General features: G+C 36.6%; 1 protein-coding gene across 7 annotated transcripts in view; it reads left to right on the top strand.

The window, feature by feature from the left end:
* The window catches only part of LOC150107723 (transducin-like enhancer protein 4), a 220,001-nt gene that overhangs the window by 119,415 nt on the left and 78,465 nt on the right, over positions 1 to 22,121 (top strand). For 4 of the 7 annotated variants that reach the window (XM_090391494.1, XM_090391491.1, XM_090391492.1 and 1 more), the window contains exons 3-6: positions 870 to 933; positions 2,260 to 2,304; positions 9,971 to 10,054; positions 13,044 to 13,118. In XM_090391494.1, the coding sequence (XP_090247620.1) occupies positions 870 to 933; positions 2,260 to 2,304; positions 9,971 to 10,054; positions 13,044 to 13,118 (268 nt within the window). The remainder of the gene's footprint in view (positions 1 to 869; positions 934 to 2,259; positions 2,305 to 9,970; positions 10,055 to 13,043; positions 13,119 to 22,121) is intronic. The other 3 variants (XM_090391493.1, XM_090391490.1, XM_090391495.1) reach the window with 2 other exon arrangements.

The raw sequence follows: 22,121 nt of genomic DNA, 5'->3' as shown, positions 1-22,121 counted from the left end.
TAAAAATAGCAAAAAAAAAAAAAAAAAATTAGCGTAAGGTTAACTACTGTTTTTTTTTTCATGAACTTGGCAGGTTTCCAACACAGTTTCGGAATAGTGAGGAATTTTGGAAATCTTAAATCACCGTTCTTAAAATATGTCTGTTAAACAGCCCGGCACGAGGTGAATGTCTTTGTAATGAGCTATTCTCTCCTTTTTTTCATGACCAACAGTTAAGAACAGTGATATATTTCCAATTTTATATCGTTTGGGTAATTACTAAAATATTCTAAAACCTTCTAAAAATATGCATGTTTTGTATCCTTAATAAAAATGACGTTTTCTCAATTTTAATTATACTTGTGCGATAAATAAGCACATTTTTATGTATTAATATAATTGTCGAAAATTTATCAAATGCTAAAACGAGCAAATGATTTTTGTATTCTTTTTCAACAGACGACAAAAGCCATCTTTGAACTTGACGTAATTGTTTTTTTAAAAAAAGTGCCACCTATTGGCGAAAATTTTATCTTTTGATAAAACGAGCAAAGAATTTTTATGTTGGTTTTAACAGACGACAAAAGCCATGTTTGAACTTGAGGTTTTTTTTTAAGTGACACCTGTTTAGTTCATTCTCATCTGCTTTTCTTAATTTTAATTAGCTTAATTAAGACATTTCATATGCATAAAGGAGAGAGAAAAAAATAATGAGGCTATTTAGCACTGATTTTTAAGTGTAAGGGAAATCGCGAATCTGTTACTATTTCAAAGACTTGATACTTAATTCATGACATAAGGTGATATTTGTATGCGCTTTTTTTTTCTATTTTTATTTAAACGTAATTGACTAAGTTTTCTTCTGTTCTTTTTTTTATTTTTCTCCCAAGCTTAAAGTTGGAATGCGAGAAGCTGGCCAGTGAGAAGACAGAAATGCAAAGGCATTACGTAATGGTAAGTGTTGAAACGAGTGGATTAACATGTCTGTTATTAAAGTTGGTTTCTAATGGACTAACTAATCCTTATTATTATTAATATATTCATTGCTAAAAACAACAGTCCAAAATCGTGCACGCACTGTAATATTTAGAAGCGAAGTGCACCGCTGGTTTTTCTTTCACGACTCCTATTTCTGCAAAATTCCCTCTTGCGTGTGTTCATGACATTTTTGCGTGATGTAATTTTTCAGTTTTTATCTCCGTGCATTTGTAAACATTTGTAGCCACTGTGTTTCCCACAGTTAGCCTAATTCGTTTCTCTTTAGAATTATTTATTTTTTCTTCCTCTCCTATTTTTTGATTATTTTCTACTGCTGGTTACTTGATTGTCGGCCACATTATCTACAACATATATTTCGCACGACTGTTGAATTATTCTTTTTTTGTTTGTTTGTTTTGTCTTCCTAGAGTCCCTTATAATAATCTTCAGAAAGAACATTACTCTTCGTTTTTATTTATTTATTTTTTTTTTTTATTCGACTTCGTTTTGTTTTTCGGATTTTTATTGGTTCAAATAAGTGTTTTGTTATTACGTTACTAATAGTGTTTTGGAACCTTTCCAAATTGTTTATGGCGTAGTCATCATTTTCAGGATTTTCGGTGATTATGGTGCTCCACAAAACAGTAAAACTCTATTCGTTTGTTTCCTCTGTGATCACCCAATGTGGCCTGAATTGTTTGGTACACTTGTTAAAATCTTGCGTGAAACTGAGGTCAGCTTTTTTTTTTTTTTTTTTTTTTTTTTTCTCCCACAGAATAAGTGCCGACTATTTGAAGTCTAAATATATGAAACTTTGTTCATATTTCAGAATTTCGTCTCGTGCGTGCTAAATTTAATAGTTACAACAGTGCATTTCACACATTTCTATAATAACCTTCAGTACTACTGCAGTGTTGTCATAAAAAGATGTTTAATTTTCGAATTAATCGGCAACTCTTGCGGCAAAAGTGAATGTCACCGCAAATAATAGTAGCTGTTTCGACTTGTCGCGTTGCATTTTGCCACCGGAACTTGTATGACTGGGTGCAAAGAAGAAAAACAGTACGTTTACTCTTTGACAAGACATACAAGGACCCAGCAGGTGTTTGTTTAGAGGGGTACAGACAGGTTGTCGTCGCCAAAAGCAATCCAACCGGGTGTTAATAGGAGGGCATTCACTTGCGTTCGCGTATGTAACACCCTTTTGTTATTATTATTAGTTAAAAATGTTTGCATCATTATATTTTGATCATTTTGTATATTCTAAACAACATAATTAATTGATATTTTATTTATTTTCAGTATTATGAAATGTCGTACGGGCTAAACGTAGAAATGCACAAACAGGTAAGCATATATTTTAAGTAATAGGGAACAAATAAAAATAATCTACCATTTTTTATAAGTTAGAGAACGTTTTCCGTTCTTGTCATTTAGATTGTTTGAGGTTTCCATGGTGATTTAAGAAAATACAAGTAATTGAGTACTTTTAATACTGATCTTGATGGTGTGTAGGAATGTTCTGGCGTAGTTTTCTGATCCTCAGAAATTTCTGAGGATCACAAATATAATCACCCTCGTTGTCTTTTGACTTATATTATTAAGAGAATTAACTTTTTCTGCTACAAAGAAAAAGTTTTTTTTTAAAAAAATCCCTATTTGCTGCGTATATGAATCCGTGCCTGTCACGGAGATGATGGTTGGGTTCTTCTCACAAAAATAAATTGTTGGAAGCCAATAAATCTTCGGGTATGATGTTAAATTTATCCTTTGATGAAAAGTATATGTTAATGTTCTTTTGCTTTTTTTTTTCTTTAATCGACTGACTGGGTGTTATTATCGTAGAAGAGCGTATAATGGGCATAAAAAGGAGCCATGCAACCGATTAAGAGATTAAATTTATCGAGTTTCTAGCCGAAGCACGTTGACTTCCCTCAAGCTCTTTTCCAAGTGTTTTCTCTTTGCAGCTTCTCAAGATATGTCCGCGTTGTAGTCATAATTGTGAACCGAACAGAAGTGGGGTTTATCACTTTTGTGCAAATCCCCCACTCGAGCCAAGGAGGCTCCAAACACAACACACGCACGCACGCACTCTCTCTCTCTCTCTCGGCCAAGACGTGCGTGCAAAGTTTTCGTGATTTCGTTGATGTCACTTGCTGGTTATGAAGAGAGCGGGACTGTTGATAGTTATTCTTGTTGGCCTAGCTTCGAGGAAGGGCGTGAACTGTTTTGCGGAGGACGGCGCGTGATAAATTGCTGGGAAATTTTGCGGAACGTCAAGTGTACACTTGTAAAGATGGAGCCGAGAAAGCACTTGGAAAGGATAATTAAACAATGTAGGGTACTTTTGGGCTCGAGACAGCTTCTGCGCTCTTCAGAACAGGTGCCAAAAACTTTTATTCTGTGAGCAGCTCACGAAAGTTAGCAATCATTGCACTTTGCCTCTCGTTGGCATGCATGGACGTTTGCGGATAATGAAATGGGAAGGTCCGTATTGTTGGCAACCCCCCTTTCCCTCGTAATAATAATTCTTTGTCTGCGAGAACGACACCCTAATTGTCCCTAACAGATAACTCGCGGATGCCGTGTTGGTTTTGCAGACTCAACACGACATTCGGCTATTTAAAAAGTCAAATTGCCACCCCAATTACAGTTGATGCTGTGCTGTGTATGCAGACCGTCGCCTGCTACGAATCACTTGACCGTTCTACAACACTGAACTTCCATAGTTGGACAGGAACCACCGTACATAAGCGACTACCGCCATGCTTGTCGGGATTTATTTGGTGTTGAATGGTTCGGTTTAATGAGTGAACTGCGACTCGTAGACCAAAGGGTGAGAGAAGACAGGAGTGATTAATTAGCTTTTGCCTCAAGAACTACCACAAAGCGAATAAAATTTCTCTTATGCCAATTAAACTCTTAAACATTAAGTCGTGAAATTTATTTCGGCTTTATTTCACGAATCTCGTATTGATTTTGAATTCTGTTGCTCAATGTCAGCATATTTAAAATTAGCATGCAAAAGTTCTTTCCGATTCTCCAACTGCTGAAGGAAATCGATCGGAAAGTAGCTGTGACGTGCAAAAAACTAATTTACTTCTGATAACTGTTTAAGTATATTCCTGGAATTAAAAAATTAAAAAAAAAATCAGACACTTAGAATTTCGTTTTCTGACTTTATATGCTTCTCAAAATGTACTTCATAAATATATTTGGCTTTCAAATTCATGTCTGTTTTATTTAAATTTAGATTTTCATGAACTTATTTAATCTCAAAGTTAAAACGTTACGTCATTTTCTTTTAAAAGTAGTTCACATTAATTAAAAACATTGCAGATTAGCCAGCTGCTTATTTCAGTTGCCAATTTCAGGGAATAGCGATCCTCATTTGCATATCACTTGAACTTTATTCTCAAATTCAGTTAACAGAATCTGAGTTTTCTGTTATCCTTATCTACCAATGATTACATTTCGCGCGTAACTGTGCATGATTTGTATATTTCATTCTTGCTGCTTAGCAGAACGTAAAACTAATATTTGGTAATATTGATGTTGCTTTCGTTAGTGTCCATGTAAAATAATAGACAAATTGTTCAATACATATTGTAAAATAGTAAGATGTATTTTAGTAAGGAATCTCTGTAAAAATTCTTATTCCGCAGTATCCTATGTCTGTCAATTGCGTGTGTTCTTCCGAAGAGTTTGCTGTTTTGCGGCGGACACAAACTCTTTCTGCCATTATTGTATGATACCGGCTAATTCGCTTTCAGTTGTGAAGAGCCCTTATAAAAATTCGTCGCATTGTAAACGGGATTCGAACCCAGGTCTTTCCCAGCCAAAGATTGTTGTTTATATCAGTGCTTCCCAAACTTCTGGATGTTAGGGCCGCCTTTTGGAAAAATTAAAATATTTCACGGACCCCCTCGAAAAAAAAAATCATAATATAGACATATTATTATAATACTTATTGTATTTATATTCAATACAAAACATACACAGCGAATATTGCAAAAATCAAATGCAAATATTACATTTGATTTTTGTACATCTTACATTTGATTTTTGTACATCTTACATTTGATTTTTGTACATCTTACATACGCATTTGACATGGCACATTATCTCATATTTTTTATATAGATAGATATATTGTTATTGTACATTTGCAGTACAAGCGCATGAAACGTAAAACGATTAGTAATAAAAAAAATTAAAAACATAAAAGAAGCTTAATAGCAATTTAATATGATGAATGTCTTTCAATACTGCTACACAAAAAGTCAATATCAGGTGAAAAACTGCAATTCTTAGATTTCTGCTTTGAAATGAAACTTATACGAATAAGCATATATTTACTAATATTCATTAAGCGCCGAAATACGCAGGAAGCAAAATTTGTGAACTCGCACCAATGTGTGATTTTTTTCCATATAATATAAAAAATAACAAAAAAGAAATAATAAAAATCAAATACGTTTCTTTTAAGATTAAAAATATCTACTTAGTCTTAAGACATTTTAAATTTGTTTTCATTATTTTACGGACCCCAAGGGGGCCGCGTCCCACAGTTTGGGAAGCGCTGGTTTATATGACCCCCCCCCCCCCCCCCCCCCCCCGAAGAAGATGAGTGTATTCCTGATCACCGTGCGAGAAGCCATACAAGAACATTATCCTTTTGTTAAATCACCAAAGTTTGGGGGGGGGGGGGGAGAAATACGTTCGCGTTAATGGCGAATATATAATGTGTCCTTCTTTCAGGCTAGCATTAATTATCGTGTGAAATGCATCACATTATCCCCTGAAACAAAACTGGTGTGGCTTGTTTGTTAAACCCACTGCATCAGAAATTAAAACCTGTTGAGGTTTTTTTTTTTTTTTTTTTCCTTCGTGTGTGCGCGCGCGCGGCAGGTTTCAGTTTACGAGCGAGAATGGGATAAAGTAACAGCCAAGCTAGGTTGGTGTCTGCGGTGCAGGATAGAATGGTCATTATCAAACAATAAAGAACAAATGATGTACAGTAGAGATGCCGGAGTAGCTTCTAGGTCACCTTACCAGCGTTGCTAGTTTCTTGCCAATTATGGGAGGTTGTTAAATGTGACTCACCGCCGCAGAAAAACACAAGATGTTGGTTTTAGCTTGGACGTGAGTTTCTGCAAGAATGGATCCTGTGACACACATCACAAAATACTAATTAGTGAGTTGGGAGGGGAAACCGAGAGTTCTTTCCACTATAATCATTGTCTCTTCGTTGTTTCAACCTATAAATCTGACTCGAATGCTTGTGTCTGAACAGATTGCGTGTGAAAATTTCCACCATCGTTATTAGATGGGTTTCGAAAGTGGACACGAAACCAGTAAGGTATTATTTACCATATCTCCCTCTTGGGTCGGTTTTCTCAAAGAAAATTGCTTAAAACTATATTGTAAAAACTAAATTTATATCTTGAGAGTTTTTTTAGAAATTGATTCTAGCAGATTTTTCCGGTGGAAACATAAATGATCTCAAGATAAATCTATCATTTGATACATTACTGGAAGTCGTTGCAAGTTGTACGCTGTTTTTGTAGATCGATGAGTGAGGATCAAAGGCTCATTCTTTCTTGGTTTGTTTCCGAGTCTGCTTCCCTGACTCCTTGTCACTGAAACCAGTTTGGACAGGTAGCATTAATCTTCAACAAGGCGATCCAGTGTGTGAAAAAGTACAATATTTCGCATGATGTTCTGTAACTTTAAACGTTTTTCCAGAATCCTTGCTGTTGATTACAGTAAATGGAGTCATGACTAGCAACGTGTTTATTTTCAAGACCTACATTTGTCTTTTGACCGAATAAGATCTAGGTTCGATCCTGTCTGGAAAGAACCTTTTATAATGGCATTTCAACTGATAAGTCAGCCACAGGTAGCAGAATCTTTGCTACTGATAAAGAGACAAACCAGCTGCGGAACTCACCCCACGCAATTCAGCGACATAATTAGTTTCGGGGACTTAGGAGTTTTTTTTTTTTTTTTTTTAAATTTTTTTTTCTCCCATAATTCCGATTACTGTCAAGCATTTGTGTCTGTTTGCTTTTTTTTTTTTTTTGTAGTTTCAGCGGTGTGTTGAAGTCAACCATAGCATTCTTGAATTTGCACGTGCAGAGGAAACCTGTTTATCCAAAATTCGTTTTAGTGAAGAGTTAGAATAGTAGACATCAAAAGCAAACCATCCAGCAAGGAGAACCTTAAACCCCATTCACCTATCCCTATGACCAACAGACAAACTCCAGTGAAAGTAAATAAAATAAATTGCACTATCCTACCAGAACTTCATACCACATTTCGCCAAAAGTTTGTCGAAAAACGTGCGATTTTAGACTTTTTCTTTCCGTCGCTTCCTGGAAAAAGATTTTTTTTTTTTAAGTGCTCAAAAGTAAATATTTGAAAGTAACTAGCGTGAATTGTGATTTAACTTCTTCGAGGTCCTAATAGTGTCAGATAACGTTTTTGATCTCCACATCCTGACTAGTTAATTATCTTTGTTTAGAACACGCACTGAATAGAACATCAGTTAGTGTGTGTGTGTGTGTGTGTGTGTGTGTGTGTGTGTGTGTGTGTGTGTGTGTGTGTGTGTGTGTAAGATGTCCCTTAAACATGCAAGGATTGTCGTATATCCTGTGTCAGGTCAACCTTCAGGAAATTTGAAAGGACATCGCAGCTGCCGGGTTTATCGGACCAGGCTGGCATTACACTCGCGTCTCACGGAGTATCATGATTGTTCCGAATCGATTAAATCAAGCCGTAGCACGTGGATGTAGTGCGCGCGCGACTCGTTACCGCTCTGTGTAACAGTGTTTTAAGTATCTGTTGTCTAAGGGCAACGAAGTGAACAGCTCTTGTCCTCTGGCTGCGCCAATTGATTGGGGACCATGATTAAGTTCTAGACGCGGATTACACATGCAATGTATGCATGATATGCCAATAGATGGGGTACCGGAAAAGAGGAAGGTTGGAAGGAAGGGAGGGAAAAAAAAAATCGATGACTAGCGAAGGCTGTAAATTGAACACGCATTTTCATTACCTCAGGCTTAGCGCCATGCTTGTGTTACGGGAACACAGCCTTGTCCTAGCGTGGAACCTCTTTCCCCCCATGTGTGTGCGCGCGCGTGTGTGCTTTATTCAGTAAATATTGATTTTACTAAATCGGCCCGTGTCTGTGTGTATGTTCTATGCACGTGCTGGCCAGCTTATAGTGCTCCAAGAGACTTTCAGTAGGGGAATTGATTCTTGGCTCTTCATATTTTGCCGTCCGCCTAGCCCGCCCGCCCGTGGCGCAGTAATCGCGGAAGAATCAATACGGAGAGCATGTTTGCCCACCATTGATTGCTCGCTAATCAGGTTGTCACTGCGTGGGGAGGACCGAAAAGCCGCCCACCTTTGACTGGTGTGTTTAGATAGCCAATCGCTTCCGTATCTCGTCTGCTTGTTGCCCGCGGGGGTAATGTTCATCCCTCATAGTTCTGCCAACAGTATCCGAACTAATTAAACAGGGCTAAAATTCAGATGATCGTATCCTGGACTGGCCAACTTGTGGCTTTGAGAAATGGTTATTGTGGGTGGGGGACTTTTTTTTAGGGGGTGTAGAATTCAGTCGGCGATGGAAAAGGGTTGAATTGCGGCAATGATTGTCATGTGAAATCTTTTCGTCATCTCTCTCGGGAAAGTATAGTTGTCGGGTGGGAGGGGAGGGGGGGATAAGTGTGTCTGTGTGTTGCAGCCGAAATACCCCTAACGAGGCTGTAGTTGACGCATTCCTGTGGTGCACGCTTGCTTGGCCATGCAGACCGACTTTGGGAGAGAGTGGGTCAGTTGTTCATGGCTTATTCACTCGATGTATGGAAATAACTGGACCGTGAAAAGTGCCTGCTGGCGAGGTTTCCCTTCCAGGAGACCTGTAACGAGCCGGCGGAACTGTGGGTTCGTAGGACAGAATCCCCTCTCCCTGCTCTGCCTCAGTGGGAGGTTAGCCTCACTAATGACAGCTTGCCCCGTTTCGTAGCTGAAAGATAGCTTCCTTCCTTCCGCTCTGGTGGGGCCCGCCGGGAATATATTTCCCTCCCATAGCAAGTCTCTCTACCCCGTAAATTTTAATCCATCTTCTCTTCCCCCCCCCTCCCAGCAATCCCCAAAAGTAGTTTAAGTTGTAACTGATGGACAAATTAACGGAAGTTATTCGCGTCGAAATGTGGCATGAAAGATTCGCCTCCGTAGCTGAATGAAGGAACTGGTTATAAGATTGTGTTTAACTTTATCATTAAGGTATGGTTTATTTTGTTAAATAGGCTCGAGTACCAATTCATTGATATCACTCAACCGCACACAAGAGGAGAATTTTTTTTTTTTTAAATCTCGAATGAACAACTCTATTGTTGCTGTTCAAAAATAAATCGCTATTTAATATGAACTAGCGATCTCTGCGGCACAGATCCAGAATTCAAACCTGTGTTCCCATTCTAATGGCAAAATGTGACTGTATTTTGTAGGTGCTCAGAGGGGAGGGGAATAACTCCATTCTGATGCTATCTCTGAATTTCGTTCGTTTATTTTTACGGAATATTTTAAAACGTTTCATTGAACGAAGATCGTCGGAGTCGCCATTCTCCACTCAATTTCTTGAGCTAATAATTTACCGAAAAAGACGTGTGCAGTTATCAAGTCAGTAGTTGCACACATTTGTATGCTTTACTTTCTAGCGAAGATAACATTGTGTGCAGTTGAGAGATTGTTACCTAATACTTTTGTGTGCTTATCGCAATAGTTATTGACTTAAGTACTGTCGAAGATAGAATTGTCATAGTTGATGACACCGACTCCCCCCCCCTCCCTTCTCTTTGTCTTTCAATAGTATTTTTCTTATTTATAGAATGCGTCAACATTTCTATTAGGAAACGAAAGAATAGCTAGTATGTTTCGATTACAAATTTTATAATTGATTTATAATATTTATCTTTATTCGATGTGTTTTTTTTTAAAGATTTTCCCCCCATCTTTGCAGACAGAAATCGCCAAGAGGCTTAATGCAATCATAGCTCAGATTTTGCCTTTCCTATCGCAAGAGGTATGTATTTATAAATTATAAAATATTGTTGAACTTTAAGTATTACGTTTGAAATAAATACATATTTGTTTTACTAATTGTTTAAATTCTGGCCAGCGTCTATCGTCCCATGGAAACACAGAAAAAAAATTAATTAAAAAAAATCAATCCATTAGAGATCATCTCGTAACCTAGACAAATCAATCACGTGATTCTATAGCTCTCTGTTTAAAAAAAAAAAAAAATCATCTTCTAGAGGAACTATTTTTTTTTATTTTTTAGAATTGATTTCTTGAAATTTAAAATGCATATTTCAACTACTTTAATCCATAATTGAAGATTGTTTTTAAGAGTCGGACTGGGGAAAAAAAAAATTACCGAATTCTAAATCCAATAAGCTGTTCATATGTACCATTTGCATTAGATCTTAATTTCGTTGCGAAGAACTTCAAATGAAATCCTGTATTATTTGTGTAGTGTTCCTTGTTAATGGAACGTTTCTGTGCAAACAAGGCAAAATAACCTTAGGCTGTGTCATTATAGCGAGGAATTATCCTTTCAGACATGTCTGGTTAAGTTAATATTAATGCAAACGGAACACTGGATTCTATGGTTTGCTGAGAACAAGTGGTTCTTCAATGTCTTGAGATAAAAGGTCTGTGGAATCTGAAAAATAAGTTTTCCCTGTTTGTACTAGGGCTTATAGTAGCAACACATCGCCGCTGTGTTTCCGCAACAGGTTGTCCTACCGGATTGTTTCCAAGACATTATGCAACATTTTTAAATTCTTCTATATTGGCATCAATTCCAATTGATGCCAATATAGAAGAATCAATTGGTGTGTGAAACTATTTCCCGAAATTTGAAATAGAAAAAATAGCAAAAATGAATCGAATCTGAATTAATTCCAATCTACTTGTTGCCCAATATACGGATTTAATAACTGTACTGGACTCCGGTGGTTCTATTTTTCGTGATGCCGGTAAAAACAGTTCAGCTTTAAAAACAAACTTTTTTTTTTCTTTCTATATCTGCAACCGTCTTGACTCTTACTGCTTATTGGTTTAAGAACAGAGTTTAGTCTCATAACGTAACCTGTTATTAAGCTAAACATGTGACCAATACTACTTAACGATGTTCATTTTATCTTTATAGGATCGCAACTTAGTTGAAATGAAAGGCATGGGGAGTTGGGTGTTGTATTTATGGTAATGCTAAGACAGGTTTGTAGTGTGCTGTGATTGATCTGAAATACCCTGGTACTCGTTTGGGTTTGTTTCGAGGTTATTTCAGTCGGTGCAATAATTATTACTACTTATTTTTCGGAAATCCCCTCACTTTTTTTGTTATTATTTCCCCAGTCCAGTCTCTCTAGCTGAAATCCGGACAATATCTCAAGCAATAGTTGTTCCATTAATAATATCCCAGAGACAGTTCGGTAACGACCTAGTAATGTTAAGATTACAGCATGTTATTAATTAATATGGTATTCTGTGCTTCAAATCCAAAAACTGATTTGGGCGGCGTATGGATATGGAAAATGATTAGGTTACGAACATACAATGCCCTTTTTTTGGGGGAGGGGGGGGGTTAATTCTTGTGTGAATTGTCACACCTTTTTAATAGTCTTTGCGTTTAAAACTTCGGTCTAGCTCGAAATTCTAAAAAAATTCCAGTTTATAACTTCGCAGAACTTGTTACATTGGTGTTATGTAGCTGTTTGTCTTTTTGATTCGGGATCAGCAAAAAAAAAAAAATTGTATCAGATACAGGAAGCCCCTGCTAATCTGGCGACAGCCCTTAAAAAATTGCAAAGAGTCCAGAATAAAACCCTAAACACCAGTTTTATACAAAGGTTTTTCCTTCTGGTAGAATACATGGATGAAATATGGCGAGTTCAACTGCATCGAAAAAACTTATTGTTTAGACAAAGCTAGTGGAACTGATCATATATTACCGTAATTTGAATTGCATAAAAAAAGTGCTTTGTCGTTTGCTAATAGATTTAAGCTAGCGGGAATAAATTGCCTGTAATTCTTTTACGAACCCGCGCGAAAGTACGGACAACACAGGTGGGAAACAAATCCAAAGTGACCATGATATTAATTACACACTCGCACGTTGCAAAAAGGGGGGGGGAAAGACGAGGGATTATAAGAATTATAATAAACAGGATAAGGGATTGGGTTATTGGAATTGCATCCCAAACTATAAAGCCATTGTATTGTATTAATTGCGTGGGTTCTTTTGTCCCTAATTTCCGGAAAATTAAACCTGCCAGATCCATTTTAGACTGGCTAACTTACGTTCAGTTTAAAAAAAAAAAAAAAAAATCGAAAGGTTCTTTGCGTCCTAGATGAGATTTGAGCACACTGCTACAGAAGAGATGTGGAAGTGGAGGGAGAAAGGACCAAGAGAATGATTCTATTACAGAAGATCTTCAGGATCTATGAAGATAGAATGAGTCTTCCCAAATTGGATGACAATAAATTGCCGACAGAGTGAAGGAATGAGGAAAAAGGATTACCTATTAGTTTTTAAGACGTATGAATATTGCACGGAGTGATACTGTAGCTACATTATTGCGCTGTCTCAGAGAAATTTTGTTCGTATTATTTTAAAGTACAGAAAGGGTTTAAAAATTGCGAAAATGATCGAATACTTGGCTTTTTTGAACTTACCTCATTTCCTATTGCCATAACTGCACATTCAATATTCTCTTAGATACGAGTGTGTTATGATGTGCTGGCGCGCACACATGCACATTAACGCGTTAGAATTCGTTTCGTAATACTCGAATTACTGGGTGTTTCCGAACTGTGTCTTCAAGAACACGCACACAAAAACACCAAAACAAGTCCAAGGAGAGCAGTGTGACACAACAGAGAAAGGTTACACACCAAACGATGTCTCACGCTGAGCCATGTTTATAATGTTGGTTATCTTAGTGTCTTGTTTGACATCCTTTAACAGCCATTGACTGGAGTTGTGTTTTTGTCTCTCTTGTCAGCATCAACAGCAAGTGGCAGCAGCAGTGGAAAGGGCCAAACAGGTCACGATGACAGAGCTGAACGCCATCATCGGGGTAAGTCTCTATCGAATGCACTGGCATTAGTGTTCTGATTTTTTTTTTATTTTATTTTATTTTTTTTTTTTGTTGTAATCTTTCCTGCCTTAGGTGTTTTAGATTTTAGATGGGTTTTTAAAGCAAATGAATCGATAAGACAAAAAAAATTATATTTGACTCGCAGAATGTTATACTGGTTATGTGAAGATTTGCTTTCGCTATTATTAATGTTATTAATAACAGAAAGAAATTATTATTAAAGCCTCCGTAGCTCGGTCGGTTTCGACTAAGCCATTTGGTTGGAAAGAGTTTGGTTCGAATTCGGTCTAGGACACCAAAAATCAATTTTTTGGGTTTTTCAAGTGATGATGAGTTAGCCAGTCTCAAGTGGAAATAACAAGACTTTTTCTCCTAGTGAAACTCGAGTTTTCACCTCGCATACAGCAAATCGGCCAAGAGAACACACGCAATTTACAGACAACATACGAGTATACTAATGGTGGTGGTGGGCAGTAGATGGCGCCGTGTGTTGATGGTAGTAGTGTCGATAGATTGTAGTGTTGGAGAATTAAGTAAGGGAATCGGGTGGCGTGTCCTCCCACGATGAGGCCTTAGAGGTGTCATGTAATAATAATACTTTTTGATATTTGCACTTTATTCTTTACATTGATCCCTTTAGAAATAAAAAAAAAAATCTCACGATGTAAGGCTGAGAGTAGATTTATTTTGGAATTTATCCTTTGCTTCTGCAGCCACTTCCCCATTTATGCCGCTTAACATCGGCTGTTTTTTTTTTTTAATTATTTATTGATAAAATATAAAATTTTATATTTTATCAATTTTATATTTTAAACAAATGCGATATAAAATCAATTTATATCGCATTTGTTATATAAAAAATTAGCCACTGATACTACGATATAATGCGTAGTATCAGTAGCTAATTCACCACGAAATAACAAAAAAAAAAAATTCGTTTTTTCTGTATTACTCTTCAGTTAATCTCACTAGCGATTTTATTAGTATTTTTCTTTCTTTACTTCGTCGAGGTTATCAGCAGAAAATCTATCTTTCGAACTTATGATGTAAACAAGTATGCAGTTCGAAAGCAAGTCGTATATAACGCTTTGTTGATTTTAATTGCAGTTTGGATGATTAAAAAAAATTGCTTTTTTACACACAATTGTTGTTTTCTTTTAAGATTGTGATTAAATTATATTCGAAATTAGATGGGAAGAATCCCCCCCCCCTGCACTAACCCATCTGGGAATGTTTTTATAATTATTTGTAAAGCAGTGTCATCATGCTTATTATAATTAGACAATCGAAGTGGATATTACTTATAATTCCATTAACAATTGCATTCATACCTTTCTTTTTAATGCTGAAGATTTGAGTTAAATCATAAAGTAGCTGGTTAATAGAATTGGTGAAATCGCATTTCTTAAAATTGTATATTATATTATTGATTCGGCAGATTAGCTTATTGCCATTGTACATTTATTATTTTTTTTTTTTTTCGAATATCGTTCTAGTTAGAATACTAGCAAAATTATATGAGAAACTTCTGGAGGAGATTACTAATAAAAATCGAATATCCAGAGAAGGGGAGGAGGGGAAAAAAATATAATAGTGGGTGGGTGATCGAATCGATGGCACACCCAAATCTGTTGCTGCTCCACCTTTTCCAACGACTGCTCTTTCGTCAGTTTTTTTTTTTTTTTTTCTAATCTGCACGTTGTCGACCTGTTAATTTTCACATTCAAGCGATTGTCTTACTCCACGCTAAAACGATGGAGCCTGTAGGGCGTCGACACGTTCACATTAGCACGGTTGGAATAAAGCTGAGACCAAAGGTAATTAGTCTCCACCCAGAACTAGTCATCACCTTGAGATTATCTGCCTTTTTAGCTGCATGCATTGCTTCAATGAATGTGTAGTTTAATTTTATATCGGTCTTGTAGTCTGACTAGAATATTGAAAGAGTATTTGTTTCCCATCACGTTTTTTCACATCTCATACTTAATATCGTAAGCCCGTATCGATAAGTTATTTCGATGTTACGTTTCCTGTATAGTTCGAATATTGTTTCTCGGGAGCTGACTGCTTTGTTGATATTACTGCAGTGCTACAAACATCAGAAATTCTTTTTAAAATATATAAAATTGGCCACTCGAAACCTGTTCACTATGTTATTCTTTAGTAGCCGTTAGAGGACGCTACCAATAGGAGCGATAGATCGCTTTTAATTCTGAAAGTCAATAAACAAAGGACGTATCGCCATAAGAGCTCTTTTACATGTTTGTTGTACGTCGAACTGATCTTGTTCGGACATTAAGCAAACACACGCACCTTGTGTGTGGTTCTATCTGTCAGGGTACATCAAAGCAAGCCTCTTTGAGAGTGCCCCACTTTGTTCACCCGATACCAAGCTGATCGGTGGCTCTCCCGTATGATGGATCACTTTCCGTGTGCTTTTTTTCTGCTATCATCTTTTATTTTTTATTATATATATATATTTTTTTCGTTCGTCTATGGATGCTGTTCGCAGTGGCCGGTCCGTGGTGCACCATCTGGTGAGCCTGTCACTTTAACACCTATAGCCTCGCCATTCTTGAAACACTAAAGCGACAGTTATCAAGGACTTAGGTTTCCATCAGAAAGCGTTTGTCAGTACTCGCTAGCGAATTGATTTTTTTTTTTTTTTTTTAGCTTGTCGATGTCTTTTGACATTTCTGCCAGCTATGTTGGACGTTGGAGCCTACTTTATTTTTTCTTTCTTTCTTTCTTTCGTGCGAAGGCCAGAATGGAAGAAAAAATAGCCTTCGACAACGCAGTTGATAAAAAAAAAAAAAAAAAAAAATAGCCACTCGGTATCCTAGTTCACCTTTCTTCCTACCTTTCTTAAAGTCCGGCTTAATTTTGTTCACTATAAAATAGCTTTTCTTCGCGAACCACTCACTCAATCAGGTTGGCAAGAAAGCTGTTTTTACAGACAAGATAGTTTTTATTGCCTTCACTGTACATTTTGCATTAAAAGTGAGAGAGTCGTTTTCTCTCTGTCTTTATCGTCCATTGCTAGAATTTGACGTCTTCAGTAAGGTCCCCCCCCCCATTTCATTGTGCAATATTGGAAGGGTGTGAGTGCTGCGTAGGTAGGGCGGATTTTGTTTTTATGTCTTTTTATAGTCTAGATTGTTAACCGTTATAACTGTTTTCGTACTGATGAAGAAATGCTACGCAATTAAAATGGTTTTTAATCGGAGTCATTCTTATTTTGATACGACTTGAAAAAATATTATTTATTTTATCTTATTTATTTTATTTATTATTTATTTTATTTTAGTCGAGCCCATCTCAGTGGCTGTTTTAAGGGAGAAAATGGGTTCGATTTTTCTTTTTCAGAAAAGTGTAAATTTTAAGTTAAATAATTATTTCTCCATATATGCACACTTTCGAATATGACGTTAGTTGACGTCATATTTGAAATTTCACTTAAAAGTTTTCAGTAAAGGAATATGATTTTATGCTTAATGTAGTGCTCCACCGAGGAATGAAAATCATCTCCATCAGGAATTTTTGATTGATCTTCAATAAGATATCCTTCCTATTAAGCAGGAAGTGATCTCGGTTTTTCATCATTTATTTTCCACATAAAATCCTCAGCGTACAGGGTTGTTCAGAGTCGAGTGAAATTCATTCACTGTATTTTCCTCTTCGGATTAATCTCAATTTTCCGTGATGATTAGGAAATATTTTCGGTGATTAAGGAAATCAGAATTTGAGGTGCAGGAAGTTATTGATTGTTGTATTTTTCGTTGTCCTTTTACACATCTACAGGGAAGTCTGTCATAAACAGTGGTTATTTTTTATAGACCCTTCCGGTCTATCGGCCATTTTTAAATTTCGCTCTTCTAATAACGTTATAACTATATTATTTCAAAAAAAAATAATAATAATAATAATAAATAAAAGAAAGCTGACTGACTATGTAATATCTTTATCCGGTACGATCATTTTCACTCGAATATATTCTGGACTACAAGACAACTAGAGCCACCTAGTGGTGTTTGTTTGTATTGTTATTAGAACTTGTAGTAACTTCTGCATTGCATATAAAGAGTAGGCGATATTAATACCCCATGTTTCGGTAAGTTGCGTGCAAGTCAAGGGCAGGTAGCTGTAAGTGAGCGGAAATCTTAAGAAGGCATAATAGATTACCGCGGATTACTGAGGGGGAGGGGAGAAGGGAGGTTCAAACGACTTCCATCAGAGACGTTATAATCGGAGGAAGTAGGTGATTGGCATTGGCTTGTAGGTGTGCAGGAGAACTTGATTTTGTTCCACCACAATGCGTCATGATGTACGTTCATGGGAAATTGCCAATTATCCCAGGCTATTTCACCCCCTCATTCCCCTACCCTGTCGTACTGGTTAGTGCTGTAGAAGACTATAATTTTTCACGCTTTCCTAAGCACAACAAATAGGTCTTGGTTGCTGTGGTGTTAAGAATGGCGATGGTCGCAAAAACTGTCATCCCTAGGCCCACTTAACTGCATAAGTCATGTACTGTATTAAGTAGTTCTGACTTTGAAAGGTTCTTTGGGTACGTTGGCTCGTATTGGGAAGATTGTCTTTGATTATTAAACTTGGTAATGATATAGATTCTGTTGGAAAAGGCGTGTATTCTTCTTAAATTTTACGATATTTAATGACTGCTAACATTATCATTATTCTGATGTTCCCTTAACAATATTCGTCCACTGTGCACTTAACAATAACCACGGATGGCTTCCGCTAGCTCTTGCTACTCCCAATGCATTAAACTAAATGTTTCTTTTCTTATTTATTTTTTTTCTTTCTTTCGCTCTCATTCTTTCTGCGAATGTAAAGAAAAGTTGAAAACTTGGGCGCAAAAATGTCGGCACTCCGCTCCGCTATCTTAAATGCTGGTTTTGACAAGTGCCTGAAATACTTTTACGATTGCGTCTTGTGCTAGCATGCCCTAGTGAAAGATTCAAGGCAAGTCGAGAGTCGTTACTGGAACGTCAACCCTAATTCACAAGTTTCTTGAGATGGGAGCTGCTCTCTAGAGTACTGCCACTACTGAATGTCACTTCACTGCCTGACATTAACACGGCGATCCTTGTAGATCAGCAACGACATTCACTTGGCGCTTGGGATCGATAGCTCCACTCCTCGTTTTGAGCTTTTTTTTTTTTCCTTTTTCTTTCTTTTTTTTTTTTTTTTTCTTTTCCCTCTTTCACTATCGTCAATTATAGGCAGTGAAATATTTGTAGTAGGACTTCCTTTCCCCCAAAACTAGTTGAAATAGGACGTTAATCCTTTGGAAATAAATGCTTTTATTGCAAGGGCAATAAATCAGCGTTCTCTAATGCTCAACCAGCTAACTTATGATGATCTAAAAAGATTGCAAAGCGTGATGCTATCAAGAGTTATCTTAGGTCAACTGTTATTGATGGGATCTCTTATTTTTCAATTATCGTGTTGGAAACACGGACATGCGCGTAAACCCATTTTAACACTAGTTAGCTTGGGGAATTCGAAAAGCCTCTTTCTTTTTGGTGTTTCTTCTTTATTCGTTTAATGTTGCACTCAAACTCTGTCAAACGAGTGCGAAACATGCCATTTAATAAACTTTCTTGACCTAGTTTGTGTCACTTCTGCGTTTTTTTATTATTATTTTTTTTTTATCCCGTATTAGACCAGTTGAAATAACTAAGTCATTTAGCAAGAAAATTGCTTTTGACCTATATTAAAAAGATTGTCGTTGGCGTATATTATTTCAATTATTCCTGGTTCCCATTAGCTACATGATTGATGATCGCTTATAGCCGTAATAAAATATTGAACTTTTTTTTTGTTGTTGTTTTCTTTACCCACTTTCTTCTCTATTGATTCATCATTATTAATGAGTACCAACGTTTAACCTTTATATATATTTTTTTCTTGGTTATTTTTGATTCTGGCTTTTCGTAAATGCGTTTTCAATTTACCTATGCCATCTATTTTATCCGCGTCGAATCGAACCTCTCCCCCCCCCCCTTCACTCTTTTGAGAGACCTTCAAAAAATCATGAACGATAATAGAATCTATCTACTTCAACTCGATGCATTAACGTTAGAAGGTAAATGCATTAGGTGGCGTTTAAAGCTGTCCCGAATTTTGTTTTCATATTATTATTTTTTTTTTTTAAATAAAACTTGTTTACGCTTTGGTCGGTTCCACATCGGTATTGCGAAAAAGGTTAAAAGTATGTTATTATTAAATTGAACTCCGGCTGAAGTTACGTCTGTTGTTTTACGAAATAGATAACGGTTGGTAGTCAACTTGGGGGGGGGGGGGGTATTCGCTCCAACTATAGAAGAGTGAGATTCAGCATCGCGTTCCTTTTAGTTTTTTCACTGATGATTTATTATTATCATCGTGATTTCGAATATCTTCACTTCTTTCCCATGTTAAATTTGCAAACGTCATTCTCTCTCTGTGAATATAATGTTAACTGCTTGGGAAATTCATTGAAATTGCATTAGGAATAAGCACACTTCTCGCGTGATGAACGCGAAGAAATTTTTCCAGGCCTTTTTCAAGAACGGCCGAGTTATGCGGTCTCAGATTAGCATGTCTTTTCTCGCACTGCTTCCTTCCCTGAAAAGTCATTTCGGCTTGAAAATAAACATAATTGAGAGACAGTGTACTGTTTAAGGCCTTAATTTCTAATCATAGTCATCCCTATAGAGCGGATACGCTAACTACAGGTGGTTAGCATATCCGCTTTCTAGCCAAAAGGCGCTGCGGGTTCGAATCCCGCCTTGGGCATGGATGTTTGTGATTGTCTTTGGAAATACTAGTGGTAGTCGGTGGTAGATGGCGTTGGTGTAGTTGCGGTTAGTTGATGGAGGAGGCAGAGTTGTGGAGCAGGTGCCCTCCCTCGATGAGTCTTTGGACTCCCTGGAGGTGTCTAATAATAATAATAATTTTAATAGAGACCAAACATGCAGTTTCTGGATGGTGTAAAAAATAAATTAAAATATATAAAATTAATAAAAATAGCAACAAATTCCTTTGCCCACCCGTGGAAAGAATATACTATAGATTTATAAAAACGTTTCGTGGGTGGGAACCGTATTAAAAAAAAATAATTCCTGGATAAAGAAAAAAAAAGGGATATATGAGGCACGAGACGTACTTGTCGTTTATCATACTTAGTGGGAATTGAAACCGAATTTGGTATCTCTCAAAATATATTGTAATAGTATTCTGAAAAATACTAAAATCCCGAAAAGTGTATGAAGTGGGCCTGCCCATTCATTGCCATCAAATAGATCTCCATTTGGTTGTGCTAAGTAGTATTTAGAGTACTGGTGAGCAGTTGTTTTGCTCTGAGATCATTTTTTTAACTACGGAAAGCCAGTGAAGATAACAATTTACAATTTATTTTTTTTAAATAAAATTAAATTAATTTTTCACTACCAAGAAAGATCGATTTGTAATGGTAGAGTAACCTTTTCAGAATGTTTTTTCCCCTTTTATAACACTTGACACGAATATCAACCTCATCACGCACGTTCTCCACGCGCTAATTACAAGAGTGTTGAAATAACACACGTTTTATTTTTTATTTTATTTTTTGTCGTGTTTAGCTAGCTGGGTTGCGTATAACTTTCACTAATAGTTTACCCTGCACATGAATAGTTTATGAATATCGATTATATTTAGCGTTCCTTTGGTGAAATTAGCTGTGGGTTGTAGATCCGTCTAAGTATGGCTTAAAATTTAATTGCAAGTTATTTGTAGCGTGATGAATCGAACTAAAATATGTTTCCTAGTTTCATTTAGGAATGCAAACAGTTTGGCTGAAATGCTCTTAAAACAAGCCATTACTTATAAGCACAAAAGAAAACATTGTAAATAAGTAGGTAATGTATATCATCTACGCCCTTTTTAACTTTTTGAAAATTAACTGCAAATAGTCTCCATTATCATCATCGCGGGAAGATTAGTGCGATCTTTAGCCCAGGTCCCATGAACAAAAGCGATACAAGAATATCATACATAACTACCGCCATCTCGTGTTCCTAATCCTAGCTAGTATTATTGCGTGAATATCATGTGAGTTATTGCAGATCGAATTTTTTTTTTTTTTTTTTTTATCTAGCTGTATTTATATATCATCCTCGAGATTGCTAATATTCACAAAGAAGCGCGATTTTAAACCCCTCAAAAGTATTAAAATAATATATTTCATCTTCGTAGGATATAAAGGAAAAGTAGTGTATTATTTAATCACAACATAATAATAATAGAACTCAGTCATGCCTCATAAGTTGAGCTGGTGTCATTAATGGAAATTAAAACTCGGTTTACGTAACAAAATTCTTTTATATATTTATTTTTCTGTTTTTTTTTTTTTTTTCCCATGCCGCCAGCAACACATCATGTCTTTAAAAGCAAAATCATCTATCATATTGGTAATAGCGTGGTAAGAAATGTTTCCATATTTAGGCATTAATAAGGAAGCGTCAATCCCTTTAAGTAATAATAGGGAAATCCTGTTTGATGGGGGTTGCTAATAGTGTACACGCACGCGTCTAGTTTGGTTCCACTTGGTTCGTCTTCCTCATTTCTTAATGAGTTTGGAAGTGGAAAGTTTGGGAGATAATAGCGACACCTAATAGAACAGTACTTCATCTGCAGATAACGGTACTAGAGGGTTTAGCTATGTTTTCTTGTTTCGGAGTGTGAGATTAGGAATCCCATCATTAGTGTTGCTTCAGTCGTATGGCGTGTAAATGAAAAGCTGCCGCTGACAGATGGCATTGTGCTTATACTACATGCTATACAGGTACACTTCTGTCTGTTGGAAAATTAAAAACACACTGCTCTCAACCTTCAATGCGTAGCTGTTTGGTATCTTTCTCTTAATTGGTGCGTTCGACTTCTCTTATCACAGATTTCTCCTTTAGAACATCGGGAAATGATTTATGGTCGAAGAGTTTA

This window comes from Typopeltis vanoorti, chromosome 4 (assembly GCF_054136105.1).
Source record: "Typopeltis vanoorti isolate ZY-2024b chromosome 4, IOZ_Tvanoo_1.0, whole genome shotgun sequence".
Classification (NCBI taxonomy): Eukaryota; Metazoa; Arthropoda; class Arachnida; order Uropygi; family Thelyphonidae; genus Typopeltis; species Typopeltis vanoorti.
This window is presented reverse-complemented; position numbering and strand designations above follow the sequence as displayed.